This window comes from Epinephelus moara, chromosome 4 (genome assembly GCF_006386435.1).
Source record: "Epinephelus moara isolate mb chromosome 4, YSFRI_EMoa_1.0, whole genome shotgun sequence".
NCBI lineage: Eukaryota > Metazoa > Chordata > Actinopteri > Perciformes > Serranidae > Epinephelus > Epinephelus moara.
Genome location: NC_065509.1, coordinates 16636772 through 16662401, shown reverse-complemented (window position 1 = coordinate 16662401; position 25630 = coordinate 16636772). Strand labels below are relative to the sequence as shown.

The 25630-nt window shown below is 39.4% G+C and overlaps 1 protein-coding gene across 2 annotated transcripts in view; it reads left to right on the top strand.

Annotated features, from left to right (window-relative positions):
- Positions 1-472: 472 nt before the first annotated feature.
- ctnna1 (catenin (cadherin-associated protein), alpha 1) overlaps positions 473-25630 on the top strand; it is an 87138-nt gene continuing 61980 nt past the window's right edge. Inside the window, exons 1-7 of one of the 2 annotated variants that reach the window (XM_050041773.1) lie at positions 473-594; positions 2577-2694; positions 3157-3352; positions 12171-12337; positions 12924-13043; positions 14890-15159; positions 20034-20237. In XM_050041773.1, coding sequence (XP_049897730.1) covers positions 2590-2694; positions 3157-3352; positions 12171-12337; positions 12924-13043; positions 14890-15159; positions 20034-20237 — 1062 coding nt within the window. In that variant the 5' untranslated portion in view covers positions 473-594; positions 2577-2589. Of the gene's footprint in view, positions 808-2576; positions 2695-3156; positions 3353-12170; positions 12338-12923; positions 13044-14889; positions 15160-20033; positions 20238-25630 lie in introns of both variants that reach the window. The other variant, XM_050041772.1, reaches the window with a different exon arrangement.

The following is a 25630-nucleotide window of genomic DNA, read 5'->3' as shown; positions in this document are numbered from 1 at the left end:
CTAAATGCAGCTAGAGCTGACTGAATGACTGCTTACATGCTGCTGGAGCACCAACATACACTGTTGTGTCTTTCCCCAAAAAAGGGAAATTGGACAAAGAAAAAAGGACAAAGAAAGAAAGCATACTGACTTTGGGAAAAAAAAGGTGCGTGGGAGAGACATGGATCAAGAGAAAAAGAGGAAGCAGCCCATCAAGACCCCTGACGCATAGACTTTGGTGCTACGCCCCTGCTGATCATAAAAAAGCTGCTACAATTTCATATTCAGGTCCCTCATTATCTCACCCCAGGGCCCGTCATTCCCAGTGACAACTTTTTTCTTCAGACTGAGAAGGTGAAACTTGCGTCCCACAGCCTGGCCTGGTGGAAGCTGCACTAGATTTATGGAAGCAGTAATTAATCCATATATGGACACATACAGTCAGTGCCACGCCCAAAACACCTCCTTGTTTTGCGGACTTGCTGTGTCCTGTGGTTGCCCTGCCCCGCTGCCAGGAAGTTCAGGAACTCGGTCACCGCCCCAGCCCCCCTCTGCCTCATCCATTGTTGGGCAATAGTCTGCGACATCGAAACAATCTTAACCGAAACTTCTCAGGTAACTAAACCGCTAAAGATCATTTGAAGCCGCTCTTGTGCTTAGTGTTCGATAGCTTTCGAGGGGAAGTACATTGTGAGGTCAGGAGTACAACTATTCTGAGTCAGCGAGGGGAGGAAAAGGGAGGAAAACTTTTGAGGCAAAGGAACTCCGTAATTCCCATTCCTCCATTTTGAACTTTTAAACTCCGGTTTTTCTGGTGGATTGTTTTCGGTAAGTTTACAGCGTTTCCTAACTACTGTATTTATTACGTGGAGTAGTTAATTGTACCGACAGTAAAAGTTTCACGGTAAGTTTGGCACTGTTAAAGTAGCCTGATGGAGCTAACGCTTAACGTTTGTTGTGTCGGTTAGCATTAGCATTAGCAAGGTGCAGTGTTTGGCACACTGTACGTTAGCAGGTAACGTTAACTCACCGCCCGTTAAGCTAAAGTGGCTCAAGTGTTGACATGACCGGTTTATGAGACAACGCTGCTTGAAAATAGGTTAATTTTGCTGATACCAGTTCTATAGCCGGCACAGTCGCTTCATTTAATTGTTTATAGTTTCAATTGTCGTTACTTTGGCCCGGTGAAACCAACGTTAATTTAGGTAAAGTTAGCTAACACACAACAGGTGCAACCTAAGCTACTTAATGCCAGCATTAGCGCCTAGCTAACGATAGGTGTCCGACCCACCCATTTGCTCTTCTACTAGTAATTAGTGTTAGTTTAAACGTGTTGTTACTGTATTGAGGACGTTTATAGTTACGAAAAGGTAATTCACATTATCACAACATACCATTTTGGCGGTGTTTCTTAGGCTAAATAGTCAAACTAACTTGCGGTGAGTTAAGGGTTTACTCCATCTAAATCACAGGCGGGTACCCCCTGTGGGATCTAGCTTTGTAGTTAGTTTTGTTTGCATCTGATCAGATTTTGAGATATCTCTGAGAGTTGTGCCACACCCATACAGAGGGGGGTGAGTTCATTTTCACATGCCCTGCCTCAGTTACTTAGAACAATACATAAATCAGTATTAAATACAACTGTTTCTCAGGTAGAGGTTGAAATAGACATGGTCCACACCTCAGCAAAGGACAGCAAAACTATCTGCATGTTCAGATGCTTCTAGGGAAATTAAAAAAATGTGATAAAGTGACCCTCTTGATTCATATTGGATGAGAAACTTGCAGTGGCTGAAGTTATTGTAGATTAAAGCCTCTGTGAGTAGTTGGGAAATATTTTTGTCCATGATAGAATGAGTAACAACTGTGCTAGGCAATATGCATCCATCCATACTGGCTGGATTTTTTTGATTAAAAGTTAAAACTGGCTATAGATCATAACAAATGTACCACCCATCCAAATGCAAACATTAGTTAGGATTTTTAAGGTAAAATCGAAAGCACACCCACCCAGTAAATAACGGTTCAATATAACATAGTCATCATTCAGGCGCTTTCCTGGTGTTTTTAATATTTTGGCCTCATTGTTGAAATAGTAGGCTAATGGCTATGAATGGTATTCTTCTCATAATGCAGCTGACCAACTTTTCAGTTGAGGTCCCTCAGCCCTCAGGGCTTGCTGATTATCCGTGCCCCTTTATGTTAGATAGCTAATCAATGGAGTTGCAGTCGCTGCCTGAAAAGAGAAATCGAAAGTGGGCCACAGTGTTACTGTGCTCTGTCTTTGGCAGTCATTCTGCGAGGGATGGAGCATTGCTGGCTCAAAGAAAGACCTTAATATTTTGATTATTGTACAAACTTTTAGAGACTAGACCGACAATCTTAAAGGAAGCTTCATTTAGCAAGAAAACTTTTTTTTCTTAGCAAACTAAAAGTTGTCCTTTTATAATATACAGCCAAAGACATCTCAGATCGATATAGATATTCAGTGTCTTCAAAGACAATGATGTTCATGTTTGTTGCAGTCTATATTGTGTTTGATCATTGCATCTAAAGAGTGAAATTCTTCTGTTTTTTCTGTCCGTTTTTATCCCCAGAATTCCAGACACCATGACAAACATCAACACAGCTAACATCAACTTTAAATGGGACCCAAAGAGTCTAGAAATCCGTACTCTTGCAGTCGAGAGGCTGCTGGAGCCCCTGGTCACCCAGGTAATGTAAACACAGTGTGCATTCTTATTAATAATAATAGGGCAGGGTCAGATAGCTTATAGGTAGAATGGGCTCAGGGTTTTGGTTAGAAAAATACTTTAAATACAATCATTTAAATATGATGCTAAGGCAGAGTTAATATTAATTGAATAGAAAAGGAGCTCCTCACAGCTTTACTTTTGCGAGTGATGTACTATGTTTATTTATTCATTTTCGCTTGCAGTACCTATTTAAGATTGTCATATTTTATGTCAACACATTATTGCATTATTACTTAAAAATGTTGTAGGTTGATGGCTATTCGAAAACAAGTAATTACTAGCATTTGCTGTCAAGATAATACAGCATTACTTAAGATTTTTATGTCAAAAATGCTGCTGGCATATCTTTAGTCTGCCAAATGCATCTGAGATCCCAAAGCTGCAGTGTCTGTCATTGAACCATTTTATAACCCCGCCATAGGTCACCACTTTGGTAAACTCGAGCAACAAAGGCCCGTCTAACAAGAAGAAAGGACGCTCCAAGAAGGCTCATGTTTTGGCAGCATCTGTGGAGACTGCCACCCAGAACTTCCTGGAGAAAGGAGAAAAGATTGCAAAGGAAAGTCAGTTCCTTAAGGATGAGCTGACTGCTGCCGTGGAAGATGTCCGCAAGCAAGGTATATTGAAAATACATATTGCAACAGTGTGTGGTTTCCAGCTTGTACAGAGTGCTTCTTAAGATAGGAGGGATGATAAATAAATCATAAGCTATGTACATATCATCTGCCCCAGTGGAAGACCTTGAAATAAGAATATGCTTCGAGCCTGATAGATTTCCTTTTGCTATGGGGTATTCAGAGAAGCCAGTTAATAGAGAGCATGCAGACAGTTCACATTCGCATCAGGCTGTACACTGTCATTACCTCGTCTTCTACCAGGATCCAATTTAACTGTGTTTCCCCTCTGTCCTGCGTTTGTTCTTGTTGCCCAGGTTAAGGTTGCTCAGGCAGTATTGGGACTTGAGCATCACAAACCTTGTTCTTTGTAGTAGCTGTGTAATATTTCCCCTCTTGTTTTGTGTTCTTCTGTAACGAAAAGGGAGCAATAGCTCAACAAAGACCATGTTCAGACCATTAGAGAGAAATAAGACCATTATGGTGAATACTGATTTATCATGTGTTGCTTTCTATGTGCCTTATTGAGCGATCTAACATCATCTACCGCTGATGCAGCATTGGAGACTGTATATAGAACTAAATTAAAATTTAGATTGCAAGTCCATGTCAGCCAAAGCAATATGATTGTGTAATTCTTTTAAACAAATCTGTTGTTTAATCAAGGATTCCTAAGGATTGAAAAAAAGGTGGTTTTTGTTATGTGTTTAACAGTCCAGTTAAGACCAAAGATTTGCATCGAGACGAGTTGAAACTTGCAACTACTTGCAATGCGCCGTTCTTCAGTCTTCTGAAAACCTGCCAGTTTGCACCAATGCAACTAGACAAGACTGCATCGTCTCCCTTGCAACAATTCTCTGAACCTTGGATCTGATTATGATCTGTAACGTCTTAAAATATGAATGAGAATAGTGAAAGTGAGATACTTGCTACAGTTGCATTTTTTTGTAGTGATGAAATGGCAAAAAAAACATTTACGGAACAACCTATACTTTGAATGGACCGGTTTTATAATAAATTTGCCACCACAATTTAAATAACATGCATTTTCATCAGTCATTGTGAATGTGTGTATGACATGGGCACATAAAGTGAGCAGCAGCAATGAGCCAGCATCCAAGACCAACATACTGTGAGGACAGAGACCAACATATGTGTGTCCAGCCGCGGTGATCTAAATAAGTTGGACTCGGGCTCAGTGGGGATGGAAGGCTGTTTTCAGAGAACGCCACAGCAAGTTAACATGTTGTCAGCTGTGAGTTTTATACTGACTTGGCCAGGACACTTTGCTACAGGTTGATTAGCTGTTGAAACAGGTGAGGTGCCTTGAGGTTCTAAAACCAGTCGCCGGCGACTTGGCAGGCTGAGTCGCAGGTGAACACATGAGCTGTTTATGCGACTGCAGCTTTTCTCTGCAATGCTCTAAAACGGTTTCGTTCTCGTAGAGAATTGTTCGTCTGAACTGGGCTTAATAGTTTCTTTTGGATGTAGTGTATGTGATGTTCAACATCAAAAAGATCAGTTGTGATTTACATCTGTAATAGGAGCATTTTCCTTATGTCCAACCATATTATGCAGCCTTACCCTGTATCACTCAGCCCTGCAATATAATTACACTATAATCATCATATTATTATATGAAATTGCCATCAAGTTTTTTTGTTTGAGCGGCATCTGACCTTTGAGAGACTTGTCAGGAGCAGGAGCATATAGTCAGCTTGATTAACTTGTGTCACCCCAAACAAGTGGCAAAAATGTGTCCTTCCTGGATCTTTGTGTCAGCCTGTAAGACTTAGTAGTTTGTAGCTTCTGCAAGCTATTAGTTATTTGTCCTGATGATGACAAACTCAAAAGTGAATCATTATACACTATGGGGTTTGTCTCATCCGTTTAGATTATTGAGCGAGCGTGATGGCAGTGGAGATTTGTCTGGCATTCTGTGTGTAACATTATCTGCTGGTTTGCTCAGTGGAGTACCAGTTCATTGTGTGACAGAATGAACAACTTGCGCATCTCACGACCAGAATCTACCATCAAATCATCAGCCAATTACCCAATTAAATAACCATTTGGCCTGTGATAGCGGATTCCATCATTTAACAACCTGGAAGTCTCATTCATTCCTCTCTGCTTTAGATATCTGACTGTCTTTTGACACACTAGCAGACCACTGAGACCAGGGAGCTATGACTTAAGGGTGGCTGTTATCACCTTGTGAAGCGACATCTGTGTCACTGTGTCTTTTCTCCCCAGATGCCCAGCGAGTTAGATGTCCCCCGCTCCAGCTATGCTCTGAGTAGTTGGGAGGTAGATGACATGTAGCTAGATAGCCTGCGCAGTGCTCAGTGCCCAGGAATGTTACTGTAGTTGTGGTAAGCTGTCACTGGGCTGGAATTCACTGACTGTTGTTAGCTGGTGCCTAGGCCTGGCTGTCAGCTATGCCATGCTGCTCAGCGAAGCGTGCCTAGACTGATAATACGGCTATTGAGTAGAGTAACACCCCCCACCCCCTGGATTCAGAGAGCATTTTCCACCCAGCTGTGGCTTACCAGCTGTTTTAAAATGGGAGAAAAAGTGTCTGACATGATCATTAAGAATGACTGCGTTTACAATGCGTGTTCAAGTGGCAAGTGGACCAAGTTTTTCTACTTGGATAATTTGAAATTAGTGGATGTTTTTCCTCAGTTAACATATTTTCTGAATATTTTAAATCCTACTTTAATCACCATATACATCACTAAAACTAGTTGACATTTCTATACCCCTTTTTAAAAGACTTTTTCTTTACGCAGCCCTCTCTGTCTGCTCTTGTCCTTGTTCTCCCTATCTTGCCCTTCCCTCCCTGTCTGTGTCTTTGTTGTCCTGCTGTTTGGCGGGCTTATTGTGTGATATACATTTTAATCATTTCATCATGCACTTGGTGGGCCGCAGGTAAGCGGTAGATGGATGGAAGTTTATTAAAGGAGCACTGATCACTATCTGCCCCCTGAAAATGGCCTTATTGATTTTGCTCACAGCGGGGAATAACAGCCTGAGGGTGCGGACTGTGTTTGAGGTCCGTGTTGTCGATCATTTGCGCAAACTGCTCTAGGTCTTTGTTAGAGTAAAATGATCAGAATCAGTGTAAGATCTCTGCTCTACAGGTTTGATAGTGTGACTTTTTTTCGAGTTCAAATCTTCACTGAATTTGTCAATGAATTGCAAAATGCCCATTTAAAACTGCAGTTTTTTTACTGGAAGAGTGACGGAACAAATGGCTGATTAGTTAATCAACAAAAAGTAAATGACAGTTCTTTATAATTAATTTGTCACTGAAGTAATTTTCCAGTAAAAGTACAAAACAACACTTGAATCTTAAGGATTTGGTGGTTTACTCTCTTTCATATCACTGAAATTGAAACACCATTAGCACTTTTGACTATATTTCGGATCTCATGGGGGAAGTTGCTTGATTGATTAGAAGATTGGCAAAAAAATAATCCACAACTATTTTAATTGTTGATGAAATGGTTCAGTAATTTTTCAAACAAACTCACCAGACATTTCCAGGTTCAGGCTTCAAATGTGAGGATTTAAGATGTTTGTTCTTTACCTACAGTAATAATATCTTTTGGATTTTGGACTGTGATTGAATATATCAAGATATCTGAATATGTGACATAAGGATTAAGGCAAGTGGTTTATTTGAAGGAACCGCATTTTAAAATGTGATGGACAATGTAATTGTCATCATTTTAAAATCTGAAATATTTCAGACATTTTTCCAAATTGTTGTGTACTGGATAGGGTTTTTTTTTTACATCCAATGTGTGATGATGACAGTTGCTGCTAATGGGGAACTGCTAAAGGCACAGTCACCTCTGCCTCACCCATTTTACAGCTGTGTTTTTCAGTTTGTATGACACACTAGACATGCTCAAACGTAACTTAATGTAGCTGTCTGCACTGCCTCCGTAACAAAGCGTCTGTTTAAGCTTCATGTAGGGCTGGACAGTATATCAGTATCATATTGATATTGTGATATGAGGCTGGATATCGTCTGAGATTTTGGATATTGTTATATTTTGATGTCATTTTCTGGTTTTAAAGGCTGCATTACAGTAAACTAATGTTATTTTCTGAACTTATCAGACTGCTTTAGCTGTTCTATTATTTGCCTTTACTCACTTAATTATTATATCCAGATCACTGATTATTATTATTTTTTAAATGTCACTGTGTAAATATTTTGTGAAAGCACCAAAACTGTACAGTTTTCTGTCAATATCTACATTGAGGTATTTGGTCAAAAATATCATGACATTTAATTTTCTCCATATTGCCCATACTCTCTACTATGGAGAGTATATTCTCTTTATACATGCACAGGTAAATACATTGATTTTTGTACTGCTCTGTGCACAGTGTCAAAACTCACCTGAGCATGCTGCACAGCAGTATTTTGGCTGAACAGATCCACCGTAGACAGCAGCAGAGATCAATCTTTGTTTGCTTATTTCTTCTTTCTTGTGTGAGCATTTCAGTTCAGGTGTCTACAAAATACTTAATATGCATTGATGTGCTGACAAGCTCAAATAGATATTTGAAGCATACATTCCAGGGGTACAATAAGGGAGATTGTTATACCGTGCCATCAGTGAGGATTCAGGATGGCACCATGAAAAGTTTCCTATCAAATGTTTTTAAATCATTGCTGAAAATTGTATTTTACTAGGTAACTGCTAAGCATTCTACAGTTCATAACACTGTGATGTCCTGAGCTTTCAAATCTTGTCATCCACAGATGATAGGAACTGCAACACTGCAATTACACATGTTTTTCTCTGGTTGGTATGACTGCTTGAACACATCCAAACCTCTGATTGTTGAGTAAGTGGCTTTAGAGTTTCAGTAGGTAATTGATGAAATGTGCAGTCATTGAACTAAAAGGGCTAGTGGGCATACATGATGCTGGTGTTAGCGGAGGTTGGTCGATGTGTGTACTAGCACAGCAAGCAACATTTATCAGGGTTTCTCACAGGTTGTCAGTTTACTTACCCCAAGGAGGGGGGCTGCTGATGGCTTGTTATTGATGTTTCATTTACTGAGTAGATTATATGTTTTTTCCGGCACTGAAGTCTCTCAGTCCAGTCAAGCCTGTAACATCGGGACTTGTTAGCTTGCACTTATACTGATCAGGGGGTTGCAATTTATACAGTTTCAGCTACTGATTCAGGGTGACTTGAAGGGGCACATATTTGATGTGTTGTCAAACAATAAATCTTGATTGTAATTGAAGGCTTTATTACCAATAACCATCTTAATGTAACGTAGTGCTAATAATTCATACAGAAGGGGTTAAAAACTATAATCATATTTCTTAACCATTAAGAATTATTATTCATTACGTTAATATGTCCACTGTTGGATGCACAAAATAAGTCCATGATATTCTTACTTGACAAACAATGCTTACATTAAAGTCCATAGTGCTACTACTGTGGTTGCAAGTTGATTGTTCAACATAAAATTTTTTTGTTAAGTCTTTTTTTTTCTTTTTGAGAGTTTGACAAGAAGATTTATACCACTCTGCACATTTGGCATAAAGGTTAGAAACGGGGGGAAATGGCTAGCTTGGCTAAATCCGGATGTTCTCATGAAGGTTACAGGACTGCTTCAGCTGTGAGGCGACCATTTGTAAATCAGCGACTCACTGCATGTTACCTTGAATTTGTGAAGTAAACCTTGTTTTTCTCCCATGCCTCCACAGTGAACGAAAAATCCAAAAAACGTAAACATTCATCATGCACCGGAGGCCATAGGGGGCTGTGTTAAACAACAGCAAAACCTCTGTTTACAAACTCTCACACAACTCGTGGTATAATTCAAGTCTCATTTATATAGTAGTATGCTCAGTAGTTCCCAAATGTGCATTTTTGTGAAGACATCATTTACATTATTAAAAGAATGTTTCAATACAGTTTTACTGTTGTTAAAGGCAGCCTCTAATTACCTCAGTTGCATGAAGAATGCAAATGTACAAACTTGGTTGCAACACTATTATTTAAATACAGTGGTTAATTGACAGATCCCAATTTCCAAAGCAAATGCTGATGCTTAGGTAGACTTCACATTGCTTGCGAGTTAGCATCAATGCAAGTCGGCAAATCGATTTGAGCATGGACAAACAAAGTTAGATGTGCTTTAGAAGCTGCAAATTATGTCTGCTCAAGTTAACCATGTTTCTTCAGTGCAAATATCTTATTCTAAATTCCATGACTCAATGAATGTTAAGACACGGGGGCAGAAGGGAGATGGTCCAGAGAAAAATAACAAGCTGAAGTACCTGATAAATTTAGAAATCAGCCTTTCTGAGCTGTCACACATACAGTTGCCTTTGTTCTCACAGCAAACATCAGCTGTGGGAATTGTCCATTGACTGCTTGTGGCCCAGAACACACAGAAAACATTCCAGAGGTCAAAGCCAAGAAGTCACTTAACGTTGTATCTAAATACAGCTTCCTCGTTATCTTGGAGTGACAGAGTACAGTGACACTTTGACGTCGAATGAGAAAACACTCTACAACACTCAGCTTAGTCTGCATCGTTCACATAGCCAGTTTATAAGATTGAGTTTATATTGCCATCCATTTTTCAGTGTTGCCTCTTTGTTTTATGAGATATTGTGCTGCAATATTTTGTTGCATCCGTACTTATAACATATAGTTCCTTTGAAAGCACCCATAATTGTCTAAACTGTCTACCCTGTTTAGATCCGTGGTGGCTGGAGTCAATCCCAGCACACATTTGGTAAAAGGGGAAGTACACTCTCTATCATAACACAACTTTGTAAGCAGTGTTGTCAAAAGAGTAGAGCTGCTCTACACACGATTGTCATAGAAACAGTGTTAAGCTAGATGGTAACAACTGATGAGAATGAATGAACCTTGAATTCGTTTTCAGTTGTCTTTTGGCTTTTGGCTTTTCCAGTGCCCACCTCATCGCCGTAAGAAAATGATTCATGTTACAGCTTGTCATCTTTTTTTTTGCTCAGGTCTCTATAGAGCTGTACCAAATCATAGGAGAGTGGACAAGATAAGTACTTGTCTCTTTTTGGCTTTGGATCTCCAATACAGACATAGCTGTTATAAGGCATTTTTTGGAGTTTGAGTTTGGCTGTGTCTTCACAGAAAAAAAACTACTTACGGATTTACTGTCTTGTTCATAATGTGAGCTTACAAAGTCTATTTGTGTGCCCAGTCAACTGTGCAGGCCCATCCAATGTAGGACAAAGCATGGTGCTGGACAAACCAGACAGTGAGCCTTTTGTCGTGGCTTTGACCTCTTTTTTTCCAGAGGGCTGTGTGTGCATGTCTGTGTGCAAGCACAAATCATTACTGGACATTGAAGAGGTGTGTGTGTCTTTGTAGTTCTGTGTGACACGTGCTGACCCTAAGCAGACAGGGGAAATGCGTCAGTCCGTTGCTTCCCTCTCGCACACTCCTCTTTGTTTCAAATGAAGGCTTCTGACGCACTTAACTTTTAGCCTGGAACAGGGTGACTACTCTCAGATGTCTGCTGTCAGTCCCTGTAGACTACTACTACTACTACTACTACTACTACTACTACCAGCACGACCAATAACAGTGTTCTATATGTAAAGAATTTTGTTTGATTTAATGGATAACAAAGAAAGGAAGCTCACTGTATTGAAAAACAATTTCTTTGTCAGTTTGTTTAACATTAATATATATATTTCTTTATCACAACCTGTTGGGGAGGTACATGCCCACATAATTAAAATATTAACAGCTTCATAGTAGGTAAAGCTGGGTGATATGCCTATAAATAATATGCAATATTTTTAGGCTACATAGCCATACATGATATATATTGAGATATTTTAAAATCTCTAAACTACTATAGAATACCAAAACACTAAACTACCAAATAAACCCCAGTTACAGTGAAGTTAAAAAAGTAGCTGCTGTTATATCATAAAGTTAAAGCACTGTTATAATAAAGTTAAATGAAATACTGTAAAAGGGTTAAATAGAGTACTGTTATAATAAAGTTAAATTAAGTATTGAATGAATTTGTGGTGTTGTTACAATGGAATAAATCAGAGCAGAACAACTGATGCTTTTATTCTGAAGCATCTGAATTGACTTGAGTTGCAAATGTTGATATTTTTTTTTGTTTGCTGTGAACTTGAAGCTTCTGGTATAGTTGTTGTTCGCAGTTGGTGGAAAGTTGCTGCTGTTAATATGATGATTTATTCATTCTGAGCAGGAAGCAAACTCAGAGGTCTCAGGTTTATATATTGATTGTATTGGTAAGCTGCACTGGTGCTCCATGGTCGCAGCTAAATAGAAGAAGTTGCGGTCACGAGTCCTGCAAATACAAAAACACATACCTCACCTTCTCACACTATTGCCCAGAAGAGAGAGGTCTGGATGGGCTAGAAGACTGCGTGTGACGTATTATGTTTGTTAGTCTTTTTTTGTGTGTGTGTGTGTGTGTCTGTGGGAGAGAGAGAGAGCCAAGGGAAGCTAGATGTTCTCGGTATAGTCATTTTATACATCCTATATGGAATAAGCTGCATTACATGGAGTATAACTAATAAATTGCCAGTCCCTAATAGTAGGATATTTGTTCTTCAATTATTGCAAAGGTGGTAACACTACTTTTTACAGCCAACCATGGATTAAGTTCACATTTTAGCACTCTGAAAGCTAGTTCACAGTGCGGTTTCAAACTGTTTTTGAACCAGTTTTCATTAGAAGTTTGAGTGAAAACCTCGGAGTCACAGCAGATGTTTTGTTTTGTTGCTCATCCTCAGGAGAGTCAATGCGTCAGGCTTCTGGAGAATTTGCCGAAGACCCCTGCTCATCTGTGAAGAGGGGCAATATGGTTCGTGCTGCAAGAGCCCTCCTGTCAGCAGTCACACATCTGTTGGTGCTGGCAGACATGTCTGATGTCTACAAACTTCTACTGCAGCTTAAACTGGTGAGATAGAGTCTTTCGCACATTATACATTCATTTTAGAGAATAAAATTTCTTCACTTGATAACCAGTGCTGAACGTTAACACGAGCTGTCTGATAATGTCTAGAAAGGTCTCTGGTAATATATTTTTGGGTATAGCCTGATTTGTAAGATGATTGTAAGAATCTTTAACCAAATGGGTCAGATTTTTGGACTAGCTCTTCCATGTCACAATGTCATCAGCAGTCATCCCAAATGTTAATGCTTGTTTGGACAGAAGAAGTAGGTTGTATTAGTCTGAATTAATGTTATTGAATTTCTTTTAAATGTATTAAAAAAAATGGTCTTCTGTTGGTCTGTTTCAAATGAGTTCACTTTAAATTTATATTTTTTCAGCTGGTTTTACTCGTCTTGAACCCTAAAATGACAAGCCAGAGCAAATTAAAATCATAGCTTGATTGCTTGGCTTGATTTGAGTGCATGTTTTTTATATTTTGTAAGTTATAGGGGTTGATATTGTCCAAACTGATCATTCAGTATGTTTCAATTTGCTGACATACAGTAAAGAGCTGTGTTTTCTCCCAACTTTTTCCACCTACCCTGCTCAGGTGGAGGAAAATCTTGTGAAAGTGCGTAACGCAGGAACAGAGCAGGACCTTGGGATCCAATATAAGGCCTTGAAACCAGAGGTCGACAAGCTGAACATCATGGCGGCCAAGAGACAGCAGGTAATGTACAGTAAGCAAAAAAAGAGAGACAAGGTCAGATCGTGGGAGCAGAGGAGTCCAGTGGATTTAATTGGGTTGGGAGGTTATTGGGTACCTGAATGGGTGTTAGTGGTCATGGCACTTAAAACAAAACATGCTCTCCAACCCACAGAGCAAACAGTAAGTAAAACAATGACAGAGAGTAAGCCTCACGCTTTTGCTGGACGATTAGATGCAGTAAGCATGAACAATCTTCTTATTACCAATTGCAGTGAAGTGGGCCGGGAGTGCAAGAAAAGAGCATAAAGGCTTGACTCTAAATGTGACAAAACCCATTTCCTTGTGATGAGAAATGGCACATCGTTTATCTCCACTATGCTATAAGTGGCAGTCAACAGTAAAGTGCTTTTCATGATGCATTTTCCAGATGAAACTGCTTCATAAGATTCTTGGTGCAGATCCAGGAGATGCACACACCTGCTAATTACTGGAAATGAAGAGAGCTTAGTGAAAGGAGCTTTTATATTGAAATACTTTTACTTCTCACCATTATTTGTCAAGATTATCATCAAGTTAACTGCAAAGGATGCAGTCTATATTTTAGTAATATTTTTAAGCCAGCCCTCATGCTGGCCTGTGGTATACGTCATGTGTGGATGTTTAGGTTTTTCTGGCTTAGCATAGGACTACTGCAGTGAATGGTGGTAGGACTTAAATGTTTAACTCCACTAGTTTTACACAATACTGCCATCAAAATAATGAACTCGGATTCATTATGGCTTTTTCTTTATGGTATGCACATTTTTAAATCATCAAAAACATTAAAACTGGAGCCTTGTTTGGAAATTAAAATGAATGTGAGAGTTTAAAATGTTCTCAGTCAAACTCTGACCTACTACGCATTGACAAGCTGTGTTATAATACAACTTAGTGGTGGGAATTTTTCAGACAGCGCTTTGGAGTGCACTGTAAAGCACTGTGTCACTGAGAACAATATTAATGTTTAATATGCAAACAAAAGCCAACACTAACTTTCACTGCTGAACTCCTTCCAGTTTATAAACTCCATCCAGACAATTTCTTAGAGATGGATAATGAATATGAGGAGTTTTCTCCCAGTTGTTACATCATACTGAAAAATTTATTGAATTATGTAATTGCATCGAGTCAAAAAAGTTGAAGCAGTGATAAGTAGCTAATACTCATTATGCACTTAAATAGTATCTGCAACTGCAAAATCCACCCTGAGACTAGACAGTTGTTGTTCTCAACACCACCCCCTCCCCTTAAATGGAAAACTTGCCAGAATGATCACTGATTATCTTGTGAGGAAATTGCTTTTACTTGTAATTGCGCTTTTTTATGGATTGCAAATATGTTTAACCAAAGTGAATGCAGAAAGTAATGGGGCTTAAAGGCTGTTTTTTTTTCTTAGAGCATGTCTCAAGCAATAGTGGAAAAAAGCCCTGGGAGTGTTCCATTTGGAGGGGAGGCTTTCGTTTTGTGTATGCAAGCTGGTTTTTTTATGCCATAAATCTATGCCAGTGATCACTATCTCCTCTCCTCTCTTCTGTGAAGATGTATTTGCAATATAATGCTGAGGTCTGAATAGCAACGCATTAATTTGCAAAGGCATATTATAATGGCCTGATTATGACTGTGTTGTTACCGCAGGGGACAGAAATAAATCTGGGTCATCCAGAACAAACTCTGTCACACTTAGTGTCTCCATAAGGGCATGACAGGCCCATTTTGAATTTAAAGTACATTACCACCCAGCCCCTTGTAAGTATTCCATCCTCCAGTTTAACCCTTTATCAGTTTTTATCCTTTTTATTTAACTTTCCTTTTCATCTCATTCTGCTAGGAGCTGAAGGATGTCCACCACAAAGACCAAATGGCTGCTGCTCGCGGGGTTCTACAGAGGAACATCCCCATGCTGTACACAGCGTCTCGTGCCTGCCTGCAGCACCCTGACGTGGCAGCCTACAAGGCTAACCGTGACCTGATCTACAAGCAGCTGCAGCATGCAGTCTCCGGCATCTCCAACGCCGCGCAGGCCACCGCCACTGAGGACTCAGCACTCAGTCAGCCAGCAGGGGGTGGAGAGCTTGCCTATGCCCTCAACAATTTTGATGTAAGTCTGATGAATGGCTAACAAGTCACAACCCTTTTGCCTTTTTTTTCCACATGTCCAGCCAGACTTCCAGGTATATGTCAGACTTTAATTAACACATGGATGAGGCCTTATTCGGAAAGGTTATAGTTTGGTCAGTTTTTTTAGTTTCCAGAACTTACCCAACTGAATCATAAAATGACCAAAACCCTTGAAGGGCTCAGGGTTAAAGTGGAAAATTAGGATGAGATATGTGGACAAATTGGGACATGGCTTTGGGGTACACTGAATGTTCTTGAGTCACTACTACTTCATTCCTTGATTTGCTTCTATGTCAAATGAAGGAGATTTAGGCAGCTCTAGTGCTCAGAAAAAAATGGACTGTACTTATAAACACATCTTATAAATACCTTGATTAAACCACTTGTCAGCTGGTAGCTACTGAGCTTTGCTTCACTGTTGCTAGGTCGGTTGGCTCTAAAGAATACAGCTGAAGTATATTTTAGTCTTCATTATTAGAGTAGCATAGCAAACTGAAACTTAATATCTGCATTTAGGGAAGCGGTGAGAGCATGCAAGGAACTGTCCTTATGCTCCAAACAAAAGTGGACTTCATTTTGACGTTTAGCACAGGGAAGAATTACAGTATACTAAAACACCTTGCATGTTGCTGTCTAGTCCCTCTTATATTCATGCTTAAAACTTTTAAGATTCTGAAAGTCAGTGAGTGTTATCCAGTGTTGACTCAAACTATATCCAGCGCTTTCCCTAAAATCCACAGTTGATTCAGATGAAATAGTTTTAGCTTTAGCTTTTTTTGTTTTATTTTGTTTGATTTCTTTTCTCTATTTTCCTGCACTTGCTCGCTAATCGTTCATGTAGTCGTTATTGGATTAAAACTGCCTTTAGCTTCAGCATCTAACTTAATTTTTAAGATCATAGTCAGTAAAGGAGGGCTTAATATTAATAAGAATATGAAACTAAAAGGTATATGAAATGTACGACTAGTCATCATAATATTGACATGAAACAGCATCAAGATAGCAGCTGGATAAAACATTGAGCTAATCACCTTAATGCTGCCTGGGGTGATAAATGCAAAGATGATTAACCTGATATTATTTATTTCTAACTGCCACTGACTTCCATCAGATTGCCAGACATCTTTTTGTTTACAGGAGATTTGTTAATATTCAGACAGCTTCCAAAGACTTTAAACAAATCCACAATGAGAAATTGGCATCGGAGTACATTTTTTTCCAATTGTGCCTTCTCTTTCTCTGGATGCATATGACATCTTGTGCTGATCAGCTATTTAGTCATTTATTAAGTAGCAAAGTGTAACTTGATGTGTTAATCCTGCAGTGACATTGTTTACCATGTGACTGATGCAATCTGCATGCTCATGATTTACATGGCCATATGATGCACTATTTAATTACTCATGGCCTTTTGCAGACATCTTAATGGTAGTTATTGCAAACCAAGGATTTTCTGTTGGTGGAGGTTGGGGTAAAAGCTTGTATTTGTTTGGTGTCAACAAGAGGAGAAACAACCTTTGTAGTTAATGAATGTTTATAATAATTACTTAATGATAGGATCTCAAGCAATTAACCTAATGCCTTGTTTGAGACATGTAATTTGCATTTACATGCGTAATTCCTCTTTGGACGTTGACAACATGACGGCTGTGATTGCATCTATGTGATGTCATGTTCCACGCAATGCTGCTCCCAAAGTGATAACAAAGGCAATCATAACATGTATTGGACAAGTTAAATTTGTATAGTATACCTACATAAATTTATAGGTGGGGGAGGCAGAAATCTGGAAAAGCCAAAAACAAAACAAAATACGTCAGATTTAAAAACATCCCCTTCTCCCGCACCTCTTATTTATCCTTAGCCCCTACCACCAGATGACCAGGGGCATAATTGCACTCTTCATACAGTAACCCACTGTTTCCCATACACTGATTTATGTAATCAGCCCTTCCGTGCCCCACTCTGTCTCTCTCTGTTTATCAGACCACAAATGAGACAAGAATTAGCTAGCTAGCCACCCCTGCTTGCTCCCTGCCGCTGTAGATTATTCCCCTGGGAGGAGAACAGGCAGCAGGTTTGTAATGGGTACCAAACCAAAAGCCATGTACTAAATGGTTCAATACGAATACATGTATTGTTACACTCCTAATGTGCACGCACATCTGCATTAGTAGAATAGCGCTCTCTCTGTAATGACCTGTGATTGGCCAGAGTATTGTCAGAGCCTGAAACCAGCGCCAAGAGGAGGTGCAGAAGTCGAGTGTTCTCTCGGTCCACTTGAATTACATTATGTTCCAAGTTAATTATCTGATATTTGCCAAATAAAGCCAAAATTATACTGCCTATACAAGCTTTAAATATTGATAAAGTATTTTATGGTATTCTTGCCTCTGACTTTGAAGTGTTTTAGCATGTATTAATGGGTATAACATAGTTAAAATCTTAAGTCACACACCAATATGCTTTGCCCTGTTTCTTTCAGTAACAATGCTTTGGCCCACTTTTTGGATTCTCCATTTTAAGTCAGTAGCTTTAAGCAAGACTAATAAAAAATTTCCTTAAGCTAAGCTTTTCAAGTATAAAATGTGGACTATTGGGCAATACTCATAAGGCGCCCTTCATCAAGTGAGCATTTCTTTACAAAGTAGTCTCAGTACAGAGTGTTTACAAACATGTCTTTCAGCAAATTTATATTTTTAGTGCATTGGTAACCTGATGGCCAGAGGAAGGCAAAGTTTGTGCACTCGATATTGCTGTTTGCTTCACTCACTGGACCTTCCTGTTTCAGGTTTTTGTATTCAGGAGTGGACTGATGGCTGGCTACTCAGGCTTAGTGGATTACAGTCCAGGAAATTTATGTCACACTGTTAAAAACTACAAAAGCATTTCACTCTGACAGATGGCACGCCAAATGATTAATCTACATGAAACAAGTGTCAACAATGCAGTCTGTCAGAGCTGTTGCATCAGTGAGTATTTTACAGGTAGTCATGCAGAAACTCACTCCCCCCCAAAAACTCAGACGCAGGCCTTTTCCACACTCGCTCCTTTCTGATGCCCAATTCCAAGTGCAAAGCAAAAATTAGCAAATGAGTCAACCCCCCCTCCCCAATTCTCTTTCTCTCTCCCTCTGTCTCTCTCTCTTTCCTCCTCCGTGTCTCTCTCGTGTGCCTGTTGCCATGGTGATATGACACGCAAGCAGAGGAGGTCAGATGAGACGGAATGGAGGGGGCTGGAGGTGGCTGTGATAGAGGGCGGCCTGCCTAATAAACCACAATTCTAACAGATGAATTGTTGAATATTTTGTAGCAATAAGGCATCTGCAAAGGCTCAGAGTTCGTTTGTCATTGGGGAATTGGCTTCCTTTCTTTGGCTGTCACAAGTGTCATGGTGATACCTTAACCCTCTGCAGTACCTCTCCAGCATGTCAACTAGTTGCCTCTCTCAGCAGGCTTGCCCCTGTGAAATCAGACATTTAAGTGTTCTCTCTCATCCTGCAGATATACAAGAGAGGACAGTGCTTTACTACAGCACTTCTGTGACTCGAAAGAAAGGCAGCAAAGGCCATAAAATCAAATTCTTTCACAAAAGGGAATATATATTCATAAATATATAATTACATATTCATAGGCACATCTGTTGTTTTGAAATGGATCTTGTAGTCTACACTCCAGACATGGCACTACTGCTTTCTTTTGTGATTCATTTATCAGGTCTTATAGAAGAACTTTCTGTCGCTGTGTTACCATTCCAAAAGATTGGTTTGATTTTTTGACTTGTTTTCTCTTGTCTTGGCACGGAAAGAGTACCTTTTGAAGCTGTGTTCATCTGCAGTAAGTCAAAAAAATGATTATCAGCAGAGCAGAGGAGCCTGCGTAGTCTTACAAAGGATAGGGGAAAAACAGTTCCTCACCAGTGCTAATTTTGTTCTTTGTGAAATAGACTGTTTCTGACTAAAGTTTTTGGATAAGCCATTTTCTTTTCCTCTGTGTGGCACAGATGAAAAAGAGGACAGTCCTGAGTTTAATTTGGAGAAGCTAGTTATGTTTTTCCACAAGCCAATAAAGTAGTTTCTCAGCTAAGTGTGTGCATTGCATTAAAACAGCGTAATCTTGGAAGGCTAAAGTATTTCACAGAACTGTGTTATTTATGCTCCTCTGACGACAGACTTTGTGCTCAGAAGTGTTTGTTTCCTGTATTCGTGCCTTTGTTTATCAGGGTTATGTTTGGATAAAGGACATGTTGCCTTGGTTATGAATTTTTTGTTAGCTGTTTCTTTTTTTGGTCCAACATTGTGCTGTATTACAGAAAACACTGAAAAACTGTTGATATTGTTTTTTGACAAGACTTGTTAGAATAAGAGCAAGTGGATTTGTCATTTAGCTTTTTCATTTGCATTAATTTATTTGTTTAAATCTGTTATCTTTTGTTCTCTGCGTGTTAATGTTTGAGCGCTTTATGACAGACATTCAGCTCTTAGTATTTAAATCCTTACATTTCTTTATTACCCAGAGGTGACATCAGTCTCTGTCAGTTGTGGGGCAGTTTCATTGAACTGAAGGCAACTCTGTGACCAATTGTACCTTGATTCCCTGGTCACCATACCATAATTAGTCAAGAAGTGGTACATTATTTCACCACTACTAGAACTGAAAGTCATTGTCGTCTGGCCTATAGACATAAAAGAGTCTAACACACTCTTCCCTTCAGATTTTCCAGCAACGCTGTCAGTCTTGCAAATCATCCCTCCCCTCGCCTGCCACATTTCTCCCTTTGTCTTGATCAGTGTACTGTGGTGACTTTCAGCATTTTTGTCCATGTGTAATTTCCCCTTTGACCCTTTCCTTACAGAAACAAATCATCGTGGACCCCCTGGCGTTTAGTGAAGAGCGCTTCCGTCCCTCCCTGGAGGAGCGCCTGGAGAGCATTATCAGCGGTGCTGCCCTCATGGCCGACTCATCTTGCACACGTGATGACCGCAGGGAGCGCATAGTGGCCGAATGCAATTCTGTGCGCCAGGCACTTCAGGACCTTCTGTCTGAGTATATGGGCAATGTAAGTGTTTTATCTTTTCTACCTGTTGCCACACTCCACCCACATCTGTATCTTACACACAACAGCAATCATTTAATGAAATTTTAGATTTGCATTTTGCCTTAATGCGACTGTTGGACAGCAAAATTTGTGAGTTAAAAAACAAACAAAACTCTAAAAAATAAACCATGAGGTTTCAAATTCGGCTTAGAAAAATTAGAAAATACAGTTAAGTACAACTTTAATGTTGAACCCAATAAATAAGCACTTTGTGATGAAGTTAACTTCCTTCACAAATACTGTCATACTTCTGCAAAGAGAAATCCAAGTAAATTGTAGCACTTGTTTGTAAAAAATCCCTGTGAAAAAAATCATGATTAGATTTGTCATACACCTAATCACGTATCTCGCTTTATGTCCCAAAAAAGGTCATCTAATTCGAAACCAATTCTGTTTCTGCCCAATAATTACATGTGCAGTTACACCTACTAGGCTTGTCAGGATAGTTATGTTATTAACTTATCTAGGTCAGCAAATATGATCGCAGTCATGTCCATATATTGTACGATGTTGCCCTTGTGTTTACATGTGTGATTACTTACATAAGAATGTCATTAACATGATGCAACGCCTTAGCTGAGTGAACAAAAAAAAAACTATGCTAAGACACATTATGTTGTCATTTTTGGTTGCGTTGCTTCCTCTCGTCTGCTTTCAGTGTTAGAGTTTCACCATGGGCAGGGCTCAAGCATCTTCTTCACATACACACACTTGCGGTTAAAATGACATTATAGGTTTTCGCAATTATTTCTGGGACAATATTGTCCAACAAAAGTACTTACCGTGACCAGCCTAACACTCAGAACTATGTACTTATCCTACCTTTATTTAACCTGTGTTGAGAGAGTTAGAGTTGTTTTAGAACAAATGAAAGTCCCGCTCTCAGGTCATTGTCGTGATAATGGCACCATCCTGCCTATTACATGATTAATCTATGGAAATTAACATTGTCACTGTGCCCAGAAAAAATTAAATGAACAGGACCGCAATCAACAGTGTCTCTTGGTAATCAGGTCTTTGTAGTTTACATATGAATTGACTCAGTGAAATTTAACTTTTGTCATTGTTAGGTTGTATAATGCTCAAAAAGTAATGAGCTAAATTTAAAAAAAGTCTCGGGTATGAAATATATGGTGTTGAGTATCGAGAGCAAGTATTTATTGTAAGTCAAATCATAAGTTGGCCCCACATGTTGGGCTCCCTGGCACACTCTATCGTCCTTGTGTCAGTTTTTCAGGGCAAGAAAATGGTTGTGGGTACCCTTGGGCACACAAAAACAAGACCTTTTTTTTAGTAAGTGTTACTATTAAGCAATTAATATCTAAATTTCAATGATTTGTTCATTACAGTGCGTACTTTGTAATATTCCTGATTCTGTTTACAGACACTTGTACTTCTCAGGGCCTGTGCTGCCTCCAACAAGCTGTACCTATCGAATGCTTTAGGCTATAGTTTGTCAGGTTAGGGCCATAGCTAGGGTTAGGCTCTACAAATTCCTGAGTAAAGACATGGGGGTTCTATACTGAAGAACATAGAAGAAAGTCTACTTGTGAGTCTCAACCCAGGGCCCAGAATTCCCCCAGGCAACCTCTAAGGGAAACAAAAGCCCTGGGCACATGTCTTAATTGCCTCTGTGACTGGTAGGCTATGTGATGCCTGTGATCTGTGATTGTGTTTTTAACTGGGGTAGGAGTTTGCTGGTTTTGATATGGACTGCTGGAGTGTTTGATCTGGTTGGATTTTAAGCTGCTATGTGTTGGCACTTTAATTGGGTGGCTGCTGTTGCTGCTGCTGTTGTTGTAGTTTCAGTAAGTTAATAATTCTCCTCTGAAAGTACAAGACCAGCTAGAAACAGCATTTTAAACGGCAAGTCAGAGGCCCCATTTAACCTCATTTAATTCTATCTATGAACTACGAGTGAGACAAAAGTGTTCCCATCCTCACAGGCTCACACCTCTCCCATACAGTGGTTGAACTGATCAGGGATCAGATGAATAGCAGCTTGTATCACCTTGCATTTCATTATATATGTAGAAATGGCTGGACCTCTTTTTTTTTTTTTTCCATTGCTTTTATGAGACAGAGCGATGGCTAACTTTTAAGTATAATTTTAGTATAACTTAAGCTGCCATTATGGCAAGGACAGAGCAGACATAGCATGGATGTATTAAATAAAAATCAGACAGTGAGTGGCTATATCCTCAGACTGCTTACTGATGGAGTTACAGTATAGGAGGATAAAAGATGACATTAGTCTTAGAGAGGTGAATGCATTTACAGCTTTTCAGCATCTGGCTAGACTGTTTTAGAGTGCCCTGGATTTCAGTCTTTCATGAGTGCTTCTCGGATACATTTACACTTCACCTAACTTTTTTGAGATTGGATAGCTATCCAATCCCTATGAAGTGACTAGGGTTAATGGGGTTGGTGTGGCTCTGGGAAATGCAGATGGTCTAAAGAATTTATTTTTGTGTTTAGGTCACTGTAATCGTCATCACTTTTCTAATTGGGGAGAAAGCACTGTTTATTATATTTTTTTGTATATATTTTTATTTAACCAGAAAGTCTGAAGAAAGGCTGAAATGGAAACATTTTTTCCGAGGGAGATCTGGCCAAGATGGCACACAAGTTACAGTTTAAATAGAAATGATAAAACAAAACCGACCGGAATTACAATCACCAAACACACAACGAAGAGACTAAAGCCAGCACAAATAAAGCAGTTGCATTTCTTGTTTCATGGATTCTTAACAAGGCTTTGATTTTTTTTAAGGGTGCTAGATCTCAAAGATGTATTATGCTTAGCAGATTATTTTAAGTCTAGGGTGCAAAGTAGAAGAAGGATTCTTTCCCCCAGCTCAGTACAAACCCTTGGAACCTGGTTAGAAAGCCACCTGGTGGAACGAAGCTGAAAACCGCTGGAGGTCTGTGTTATGAGATTGCATATATATGAGGGGAGTTTACCCAGCATGGCCTTGTTACTCATATTATACAATGAAGTTGTCTACGTAGACTTAGTGACAGCCAGTCTACCATATCATAAAGTGTAAAGCACTGTGGTACACAGAATATAAATGATGGAGTGCGCCAAGATGCAGCATGCATGGAGACAACATCACTATAGTCCAAAATACTTAAAACAGTGGCCTGCACAAGTTTTTGCTTGCTACCAAAATATTTCTATGATGACACTTATTCAATTGAGTCCCTGTTTAGAGTGTAAATTTTTGTTATCTTGGGATCGGCCATAGACGAAGTCATAAATTTAGTTTTCTTAGCATTACGTGTTAACTTGACCCTATGTTTTTCCATGGAAATAGAGATAACACCAGTCAAGTGTGTTATATAATTGCAGTATTTCACTCACGGGTGAGCTTTACCATAGTTAATAGCGCCGAGGTCTGTGAGCAGCGCCGGTGTGCAAACCATGACAGCAAAGCACGCCCTCTTGTGTAATAATGCTTAATTGTGTGTGCGCCACAAGATAATTTTTGAATCCTTTTATAGCCTTATTCCAATATTGTTGAATCTGTTTAGCAATAGCTCATGGTCTACAGAGTGAAATGTTTTTGACAGATCAACAAATAAAGCAGCACAGTGTGGTTTTGTTCCAAGTATCGTTTAATACCAGCCTATTTGCTGTAACAGTGCTGCATCCTGCTCTAAAACCTGACACTGTATCTGCTGAAATGTTGTGATCTGCCAGAAAGTTGACAGTTTACTTGGGCTTCCAATATTTTAGCAAAAAATTGCTTTTGAGTATTTAAATAATGATTGGTTTGGACTGCATCTGTTACTAGAACTTCCCCAAGAGATCATTTCAGCAGAGCATCTTGTGGTGAGGACTTGTGTTAAAGAAGTACCAATGAAACAAAAAAAAATTCTTGTCTTTTTTGTCATGCTGTCCTCCTGCTGATCTAGTTTTCTTTTCCATGTGCCCATTTCTTGGTCAGATTTTCTTTTCTCTGTTTGGAAACAGTTCTGTTTAAACACTCCCTGAATGTCCCCGCTGCAACAGCAGAGTTTCAGAGTGAGTCAGTCACCCAGAGAAATTTCATTGCTGTGGTGATGCCTTATTTATTACTATCTATGAGCTTGAACTTTATCTGTTTTCTGCTGTTCTTGCTGTCTTTTAGAGGTAAAATCAGAGAGTGCACTGCTTTCCCATTTCATTAGTGAAGTGTTACAGTGGTCCTGTGGCTGTAATGGATGTCTGGCCAGGCAGGGTGTGATAGTCATACAGATTCCAACTCTTATCCACACACGCAGTGGTAGTTCTGCCAGAGCACAAATATCGTAACAATGCAAATGTTGCAAATTGATTTCCAATTTGTCCAAGTACCTGCTATTAGCTTAAATGGCAGCTGCTAATTTTAGCATGCCTGGCTGACTTGCTCACCACCTACAGTAATAACTTTTCCAAGCCAAGGAGGTAACCTATCTAAATACAGTATTTTTTAGAGCTGTAGGTTATATCATTAATAGGTCAATTTAGGACTGGCACATCTGCTGCATTGTTGCCATGCACTGTTATTGACTATAGCAGAGAGTTGGGCAGTGTGCTAAGCATACCTGCTCATATGTGGACAAATTTGCTCTCAAAGTAATGTGTGTCTTCTTGATCCAACTCTCCATGTAACGTCTTTGAGTTCTTTTAAGTATGTCTTAAGGGTCGCTGCAAAGTAACAGACAAACACACAGGACAAATACACATCCTCTTTGGCTGATATGATAACTGTGTATTAAGGTGGTACTTAAATATTTATGACAGTCGCAGTAACTCTGCAGTCTGGACAAAGTGGCTTTGTTTCAGTATGGTAAAGTAGTACTTTGTAGTAGTACAGTAGTAGTTTGGCTCACCTCGATAGTCTTTCCATGGCTAAATCTTTGTTTTGTTTTTCTTTTTTGCTCCATATGGAAAATGTTTACCCTTCCCCTCTGTACTGATGTCTTGTGATCAAATTTCATTGGATGAATTGTGCATGAGAAATAGAATACAGACTTTTGAATGTCTGTTTTCTATTGTCTTCTGTTCTAAAAAGTTTTTTTTTGAAAATTATCACATAAACCCGCTTGGAGGTACAGTTTTTAAACCACTAAGGAGCTGGTGGATGTAACATTTGTAACCTGATAATTGTAACTGAGTCAGTGACTGTGAACAAATGTTTGATTTGATAACGACTCAGTTACAAAACCCTTTCTATGTGTGTGTTTTCACTGGATATCGACAGACAAAATGACAAGCAGTCAGATGTCAGCTAAGTTTACATGTCATTTCCTCTCAATACTGTCCTGTCCATGCTCGGGCATCACAGCCATGGTTTGCTCTCATTGCTCATCCACAACACTGGCAG